This window comes from Chionomys nivalis, chromosome 16 (genome assembly GCF_950005125.1).
Source record: "Chionomys nivalis chromosome 16, mChiNiv1.1, whole genome shotgun sequence".
Classification (NCBI taxonomy): Eukaryota; Metazoa; Chordata; class Mammalia; order Rodentia; family Cricetidae; genus Chionomys; species Chionomys nivalis.
The window spans coordinates 11,450,050-11,459,414 of NC_080101.1; the positions used below are offsets into that span (position 1 = coordinate 11,450,050).

At 46.6% G+C, this 9,365-nt stretch overlaps 1 protein-coding gene across 1 annotated transcript in view; it reads right to left on the minus strand.

Annotated features, from left to right (window-relative positions):
* Positions 1 to 7,029, minus strand: part of Xkr4 (XK related 4) — a 313,896-nt gene extending 306,867 nt beyond the window's left edge. Inside the window, exon 1 of the mRNA XM_057790596.1 lies at positions 5,936 to 7,029. Within this exon, the coding sequence (XP_057646579.1) occupies positions 5,936 to 6,726 (791 nt within the window). The 5' untranslated portion in view covers positions 6,727 to 7,029. The remainder of the gene's footprint in view (positions 1 to 5,935) is intronic.
* Positions 7,030 to 9,365: the final 2,336 nt, after the last annotated feature.

The window sequence follows — 9,365 nt, forward strand, 5'->3', positions numbered from 1 at the left end:
AGACTGCAGTCACAGATAGTTGTGAGCTGCATGGTGGATCCTGGGAACTAAACCCAGGTCCTCCGCAAGAGTAGCCAGTACTCTTAATACTGAGCCATCCCTCCTGTAAAAAGATTTTTTTAAAAAAAAAAAATAAGAGACTGATCAAAACCTTTCAAAGTTACTACTGCCCAAACAATTAGTGGATAATGTTCAAATCTGAGCGTGCATACACTCATATAAGAGCTATATTCAATTGCCATGCTAAGATACGCTGAGATGCTACAGAAGAATAAAGAACATAAGATTTTCACTCTCATGAAGAAAATATAGTTCAAGGAAATGGAAACAATTTTGGATGTTTCCTTTAGTTATCAAAAGGATATCACGTAGATATATCCACCATATGGTTTCTGTGTAAATCATTGCAACTCATACAGAGACCCGAGGACATGCACAGGGAACTAGCTCTCTGTGTGTGGGTTTAGACCCATCAGCTAACTCAGGGGCTGCTCACGGTCATTGTAGGGATTTGTGAGACTCAAGGGAAGAAGACAGCTCTACAAGACGATAGCTTTTAAAGCACCACAATTACTGTATTTCAGGACAAGGACGTCTCCTTCCTTTACCCGCGGAAAGCAGAAGTTAGTCTGCTACATTTGGAGCTGAGTATAATGACGAAAATGGTCACAAAAGCTCATGCCTGGAAGATAAGCTTCCACTGCACCCCTCCACTGACAGTCAACATATCTCAAGCCTGTCTTTAACTAATTTTCTTTCCCATTGCTGAGGCACCCCATAAGAGAGCCACTGCCTATTTCAAAGGATTACACAATTCCTTTGAAAATCTCTTTTCGTGACTCCCATTCTTTTTTGTTTTTCTGTCTGTTTTTTGTTTTATTGATATAGAGTCAAAAGCACTCTACCAGGAAGTAACATCCTTATCTGGTAGTCCCACGAATTTTGCCAGAGTGTCTCCATGAAACTCCAAGGCCTCTTTCTATCACAATCCTTCAGCTCTCATCAGAGCACCCCCCTACTTCTCTGGTAACTACAATATCAACCTCAACTTCATTGGTCATTTTCGGCTTGCTTCCCTCCCTCAACTGGGAATATTAAATTCTATCTTAGAATGTGCAAAACCATGTGACCTTCAGATAAAATTTAATATTTGTAAATTCAGATAAAATTTAGAGGTCTCTGTCTTAATTTCCATATATACAAAATGAAAGTGCTATATCGAACACGAGTTAAGGATTGAATGAAAAACAGAACAACTTTTTAGAGATTTTAAAATACTAGCAAACTCGCTCATAGCAGATCAGGAAATAGAAATTATATAGGGCAGCGTCCACCAAAGCCTAGAGAAGAGCTCTTTTCAAAAACAACAAAAATTACCCAAATACATGTGGTCCAGAGTTTTCTTTTGTAGATTGTATAGGTGGAGTTAAACTGTCTGTTTCTCTGAGAAATAACTATTGTATTGGGTTTCTTTACATGTTTCACTAATACCCCAAATCAAGCCCTGTGAGGTCCATGGATTTCATGAATGGAAGAAACATTGTTGAATCGGAGGAAAGGGTGACATCTCTTCTGAGACTTTCAATTGTGAACGCTTGCTTTGAGTAAAACGATGTTGTAACACGTTCGCAAAACACTGCTCTCTATAATCATTCAGAGGTGACTCCTTGACTTCAGACTAAAATCCCATTCCTTTTCATTATCTAGTACAAAGAATTACTCAGTCTCATTTCTAGCTACTCCTCCGACCATGTGTTTGGGTGCTCACAGTACACCCTGTTCACTTTCTGCCCTGAGCATTTGTGCTTTGCTGTACTCAAGGCTATAAAGTGAATCATAATGTTTTCCCATCATTTAAACCTTTATGTGGACATCTCCTTCTCCACATGAACCATCACAATTGCTTGAATTTCTCTTCCTGGACTTAGCCTTATTTTGATGTTATCTGTTTATATTCTGTCTTCCTCATGGGGGAGCAGATACCAAGAAGTATATTTTATTCATCTTAGGAAGACTGGTATCTGGAACAGTGCATTGCACACAGTAGGTACTTAATATAGGTTGAATGAATTAAATAATAAATATACACAAAGAAGGAGCACAAACATACAGAAAACAGTCATTCAATATTGCCTAAACCACATCAGGATGCAGGCTTAGTGTCGATGCAGTGAAGCAGATGTTTTACAGTTTGGCCTTCATTCTGCTTCCCACTTTGTCTTTCTCTCCAGGGCCAATATCATTTATTTACAAGCACTATCTGCATATTCACATACATTGTACCACCTAATCCTAAAAGCCACCACAGAGTCATGCTATGCTGCCAAAACTCAATGCAACAACCAAGTAAGGTAGGAAGAGTTGTGATGGACTTGTCTGATGTGTGCCCACTGGGAAGGGTCCTCCACTGATCTGAACTGTAACACCCTTTCTACCTTGCCAGTCTTAGTGCAGAAAATCATTGTTTTCACATATTTTTGTGAAATAACGGGAGTTAGCTAATGACCCAGAATGAACGTAAGCTTGAGAGTAAGACAAACCTGCTTCTGAACGCTAGATACTATGTTCAGTATCAGGGTGACCCTGGAAAACAGTTATTGTAAGCCAGTTTTTTTATACAGAAGGATACTAACCATTCCCTTCCAGTTTCCTGTAAATTTATGAGATTAAAAGCTGAGAATTTTAAGTTTCCTGATGACATCACCAACACCGTTTTTACCCAACCTTAGAAATGGCATAGAGTAACTCTTCTTCGGAGACCACATTACTACAGGCCTAGTTAGTAGATGTGCCATTGTGATTCTGACAGGCTGACATGCATTCTTAGTCATTCTGGAATTATGTAAAGGGAATAATAAAGAGGCATGCTCTCCTTCATTTGCGGGCACAGTTCCCTAAATCCATGGTTGCTCTTTCCACGTGCTAGCAAAAGCTCACTTCATTATTTTACATGGCTCCTTCTCAGCACCACTTCCTATGACTTTAAAAGCTTCCATTAATTTCTCATTAGTAAACTTTAATTAAAATGAACATGTATCATTGCTTTTAGCAGTTGTATTCATAATGCATGTATAATACATGCAAATTTAGTTCACAGCGTTTCAAATGGCTTATTTCAGAATAAACAAACACATGGATGTTATTTTTTAAAAAGATTTTTATCTACAGAAATATTTTAGACTCTGATATTCCCTAAACTACAGATTCACGGCAATGCAATGAAAAGTTAGCAATCTCGATAAAAATCTATTTTATTCAAGACAGTAGCTGGTAAAAACATGAATAATGACCTCTGGGCTTTAAATCATTGGTACCCTGGTGTTGCTGCAGTCTTTGAGTAGAATTCATTGAAAAGTAGAGTGGGGAGTGGCCAAGGGATACTTCTAATTGGAGTATCTATGGTGGTCTAACATATTACACTGTTTCTAATAAATCATCTTAGCTGAGTCCTTTTTACTACTTATTATAAAGGCACAACCTCCTCCACTAAAATTCCATTCTAATGTTTAATACAGAGAAGTTGGAACATATTAGAAAGTATCTGAGCATTAAATTTTACAATTATTCTCATTCTTTATAGTTCTCTTCCTTATGTCCAAGAACTTAAAAGCATGTTTTCAGAAAATAAAGATGCCATTTTTAGATCACAGTTCTACCAGATTACTATGGATTCCTCAAAAATTTTGATCAACAGAAAATAATGGGTTAAGTAACAATTCTGATTTGCATAGTGAACACGTCATTTGACCATGATGAAAAAGATCTGGTATTTCCAAAAAGAACAGTTCCACCCAGGTGAGCCTATTATCAAAATTAACCTCAAAGTCTCTCAGGATTTGTAGGGATGCATAATAAAACTGGAGTCATGTGTTCCTCCAAGGGCTGAGTCAGTTACTGCACCTGTCTGACAACCTGTCATTCCCTCTCTGCTCTCAAGCCTACCCTTTTGTCCCTCGTCCTCTCGGGGACTCTTCTAGACCCGCTGACCCAGTGGCTGTTGTCTCAGTGTGACATTTGTGCCACGGTTTTCCTGCTTCTCACTTTCTGAATAAGATTTCCTGGAGAAATGAAACATTGTTTCCAGTTGGGAAAGTGTTTAGATTCAAAAGTCTAATAAACACTCTAATTGAAATTACTCTTCAGTTCACTGAGTTTGACACCACATGCTTTTCCGGAAATATCAATCTGTAGGAGACATGCACAGTTTATCAGTGACTATACCTAAGAAGTGTTGGCATGATTGATATAGAGATAGTTAAAAGGGAGTGATTTCAAAATGTTTTATAAAGTTACCAAATAGAATAGTAAACTCTCTCTACCATACTGTTAGATTAAATTTGCTAACCATGTAATTCAAGCCATCAAATAATTTCAATAATTAAATAAGCCTTATAGTTCTTCCTCATAATGGAAGAATTCCCAACTCTAGGTCTTGCAGAAGTCTTCTGTGGGAAATAGAGCTGCCACAGCTGCTGGTGTTTTAGAAAGTCTCTGAGTTTCCACATCAATATGCCTGACAACACACTGTGCATCACTTTCCCAGAAGGTGTCTCCTCTAAGTATTTTCCAAAGCAAGAGAGTGGTATCTATGACCATGCTCACCCAGTTTTACAAATATGGGTCCTAAGAAATGCAGCGGAATTGTTACACTCACTCTGCTTAGATGGAGAACCCTGCTGTTCACCAGAAAGAATAAGAAGTTAGTGAACCTATTCTACAGATGCTCTGAGCTGTTTCTTCATAGGATGCTTCCTCATGTCAATGACTCACTATATACTTGATCATAAAAGCAACTACAGATGAAAACTTTAAAGCACTGACCAGTGTCAGTGCACTTGGTGGGAAGTTCCCACACATTGCACTACAAATTTACCAAGCCATCTTGAAACCAAGGAATCTCTAGGGTATTAGTCTTTATGTTCTTTGACACATGTACTTTCTATGCGTTAAACATTCCTTTCCAAAAATTCTAAACACATGAAAGTCAAAGGAACACATTTCTGAGCATATTGTTCCGCTACACTCCTATGCCCATGCAGTGATGGTTGAGGGACGCCACCCACCCCCAACGAGTTTAGTATTTTACTTGTACTTCAGTTTATAAGTGGAAGTGATAACTATGCAGAGACTTGGTAGATGGAGTGATAAGCAGGAAGTCAACCAATGAAAACGCCAAGCGCAGTTAACGTTTACCCAGTGTGCTTACTACCCCTGCTCCAAAGGCTCTCAGTTACACGTGGAAGTAGACATGGGGATACCACAAAGTAATCGGAAGTATTCTATATCAGTTCAGGTATCATAAAGCCTGATCACTTGTACACGCACACACATATATACACACTACATAAAATGATTATATCTTGATTCATGTTATATATATGATAAACCAGATATTAACACTACTTTGAGCATAGTACCTCTTTAGCAGTCATTATTCAAGTGTGGGTCCCTTTGGGCAGTAATAATTCCTATTTTACTAAAATTAGTAATTTTACCCCCAGAACAAAAAAAAGCATGCCAAGTGCAGCACACCACGAATATGAGGTATGGAATAATGGCTTTTAGAAAGTGTGACAGGAACCCCCTACTAATGAATTAGTGTGTCTACTATCTGGGGAGAAGTTGTAGCATAGACAGAAAGCCAGCGAGCCATGAGAAGACAGGATGCATGAAAGATCTCAAACACGTTCATGTCCATGCCCTTCCCTGATTTCTCTTTCTTCACCTAACCTGAATAGGTAGGTAGATAGAAAGGTAGGGAGGGAGGGAGGAAGGAAGAAGAAGAGGGAGGGAACACTTTAGAAAAGAAAGAAAGAAACCCAAAGAGTGACTAGGCTTACTACCACAATCATCTTGGACGATTTCATGTGAAATCAGAGCAGTGGACATATAGGAGAGGCAGTAGTTCCCATCGACCCCCATCCTGATACAGTACCTCCAGACTTGCCCGAGCTGCAAGATGTGGATGAGGGACTGCAGAAGCCAGATACAGAAGGAACAGGACCTGTGTTTGCTGCTGGTCCGGGTGGCCTCGTTGCTGATGCTGCCGCTGTTGGTGGCGGCGATGTTGCTCTTGCTGGCGTTGGATGCTTGCCTCTGCGGCGTAGAAGGGCGAGCCTCGCCTTCCCCAACTGCAGACCCACCGCTGACCACTGTCTTGCAATCCGGTCCAGGCTGCTGGCAGCTGGAGGCCATGGCCGTGGCGCTGTCCTCGGTGCTGAAATCGTGCACAAACCAGCGGAAGCTGAAGACTTGCACAGAGAGCGAGCCCAGCACCACGAAGAAGAGCGTGAGCCCAAACCACCAGCGCTGGCCTCGCAGGTAGTAGTCCACGGCGAGCCAGATGTCCGTTCCCACGTCCGCGAAGTACACGGCCACGGCGGCCAGGATCCAGAGGCAGTCCCACAGCGAGTAGCGCCGCTGCTCCCTTCCCAGGCGCAGGCACAGCGCCGCCGAGCCTGCCCCGCCGCCCGGGCCGCCGCCGCCCGAGCCGCCCGAACCCGCCGAGCCACCGCTCCCCGCGCAGCAGCAGCAGCAGCGCGAGCAGCCGCCGCCGTCCGGGCAGCAGCCGCCCCCAGCCGCCTCCGCGTCCTCGGCTCCGGGACCCGACGGCAAGCCGGTAGCCAGTCCTTGCACCGAGCCCGAATTGTCCGAGTTCTGCAGCGGGGTGAACGCCACGTCGCTGCTCTTCTTCATCTTCAGCCTCCCGTCTGACTTAGCGGCCATGATGCCTCGGCAGCTAAGGAGAGCCCTCCTTTATTTGACACCTGTCCCTGCTGTCTCCTCCTCCCGCCACCTCCTCGCCTCGCCCTGGCTTCCCTCCCTGCCGCGCCGCTCTCCCGCGCCTGCTCCTGCGCCTGCACTCCAGCCGCCGCCGCCGCCCGCGGGGCTGGGCGCTGGGCCCGGCTAGCCGCACGTTCGGGGCCCGCAGGAGCGCCGCCTGGCTGGCTGCGCCGAGCCCAGCTGCTCGCGCCGGCCCGCGCGCGCCCCTGCCAGCCGCCCGCGCTCCGCGCCGTCCCGGCCCCGCGGCTGCACGAGCCGCCGCGGCCGCCAGCAGCAGGAGCAGCAGCGGCCGCCGCGGCGCTCCTCGGACCTGCACATTCCTCTCCTCCCCTTGCGCGCGCTCCCTCCTCCCGCAGCCTCTCCTCCACCAGCTGACTCCGAGGGAGAGGATGACCTCATCCCTTCCCTTCCAGCTGCCGCCGCTCCCACCCCGGCTGGGGAGGGGCGAGAAGAAGGAGGGCCTGGAGGAGGGGCCGGGACCGAGGGGGAGCAGCGGGCGGCGGGGGGTGGGGGGCTTCTTGGCCAGTGCTGGACGCGGAGGGCGGTGGAGCGGCAGTCGGAGGCCTGGGCTCGTGGGATTTCGGAGAGCGCTGGGTGGATTTGATCGACGCTGTGGGGACGGCGGGGGGAGGCAGTGCTCGCCGAGTGGAGGAGCATCCGCGTCCGGCCACCACCGTGGGCAAGGGGTGGTGGACACGAGCGGGCGTGGCAGCGGCGAGGACCAGGAAAGGGCAGGCCTCTTTGTACTGCACCCGGAGTTCGGGCACCTGGCCGGGTTGTGGAGTGTCACTGGCGCCCGCGAGGGTGAATAGAGTGCTTTAACTTGGAAGCCTTGGCTCCTGAGCCGGCAGCATAGTGGGCGTGCCAGGCTTTGGAGATCCAGGGAGGCACAGTATCTGCGGGGCTGGATCACCCAAAGCAAAGCTGGCAGCGGAGGGCGTGCCCTCGGGGTAAGGAGAGGGCAGCACCAGGGATCGAGTGTTAGCAAACCCTACCCAGTCTGGGGAGATGTAAAGGCCCTCCGGCCCTATTCCTTTCAGGGGCCGGTGCCCCCACCCCAAGCGCTTAAGGAGTCGGAGGCACCAGCAGAAGCAGACTAGGAGGTGGGGCCACTCCTAACCGCAGGTGCAGGTGGGAAACGCAGCACCCCTGGCGGCTGCCTGCAGCGCGGCGACGGGCGGAGGGATGCTGCTAGCAACCGGGAGAAACGAGGACCGGCCCCGCCCTCGGCCCCACGGGGAGTGGCAGATCGCAAAGGTGGTGCCACCTCTCTTATTCCAAAACAGGAATTACCTTCCCTTAACCTTCCCTGAAACTATAAACGTACAGACTCGCCATGTCGTCTCACAAGTACAGAAATGACTCAAATTTAATCTATCTTCAGAGAGAATGTAAGAATAACACATGTTGCAGACTTTTATAATCTTTCAGCCTTTAAATCCCAATAAAATATGGGATTTTCTTTACCGCTTTTAGACCAAGAAAGCCTGTGCTTTGGTTTGTCTCGCTTAGTTTTTGCAAATATAAGGGACAAAGAGGGTAATTCTTAAATTGCAGTGTGACTCACGGTTTGAATTCAGAGGAAAGTGGGGACCACTCTTGCTGCAGCCAGGAAGTACACCGGTTAGTGTCTTCATGGACCTGGAGATAAAGGTTCGCGTTCCGCAGCCCCTGCCCCCTCCCTGGGGCAGCACCAGGTGAGTTTGCACTAATTTATAGTGCCATTCTTGGCACCACGCGGTGGACGTGCAGGAATTTCTTAGCATGTAAAAATGCTCACTGACATACCAACACCACAGGCTACGACACTGCCGTTTTAGCTCCAGCCTGACCAGAGTGGGATTCTCCTCAAGCATCAGTTGCACAGCCAATTGTCCTCAAAGTCAGAGTCCAGGGCCTCTGCTGCTTGAGCTTTGCCTGGTATCCTGGTAGAAGAGTTTGTGGCCCTAGGGCCAGAAGTGCTTATATGGCATATGCAAAAGCAAATTTTCTAGAAAAATACGGGGGTGATTGAGGGACCACACAGCAATCACATGCCACATAGGGACGGGCATTTTAAAATCCATCTTCCAAACTGGGCCATTTGGAATAGAAGTTGCCTATTTGGAAAATACCCTGGTTCTTTTTCTCTAGAGTCCTGCTCTAAGATTCCATCTCCAGGGCTCTATGGCTGTTCATGCTTTGTGCCAAACCATTAGGGAGACGGCTGATCTCTTAGGTAACAAGGTCCCTCAGAGATAGCGTGTGTTCTAGACCAAACACTACGTCTTAAGTTGCACCAGGCTCGGAAAGCCCTGTGGAGCAGCTGAAGTATTTGCTATCGGCAGCAGGCTGACACTTCACTGTAGAACTGGGGCAGGGGTGGTGAGGGGTTCTTGTTAGATAGTATCCTCTGTCGCCAGCACAGCACCTGCACAGACTATTTGCTCAGTAAATAATAGTGAAGTGAATGCATGAATTTCTGGAGAGAACATTCCATGACAGGAAGAATGCAACATTCTGTGCTGACAAATGTTCCCATGGAAACCTAGGATTTATAAGACTTTTCTGTTAGATTCCGAAAAAGCAATAACTAGCAACGG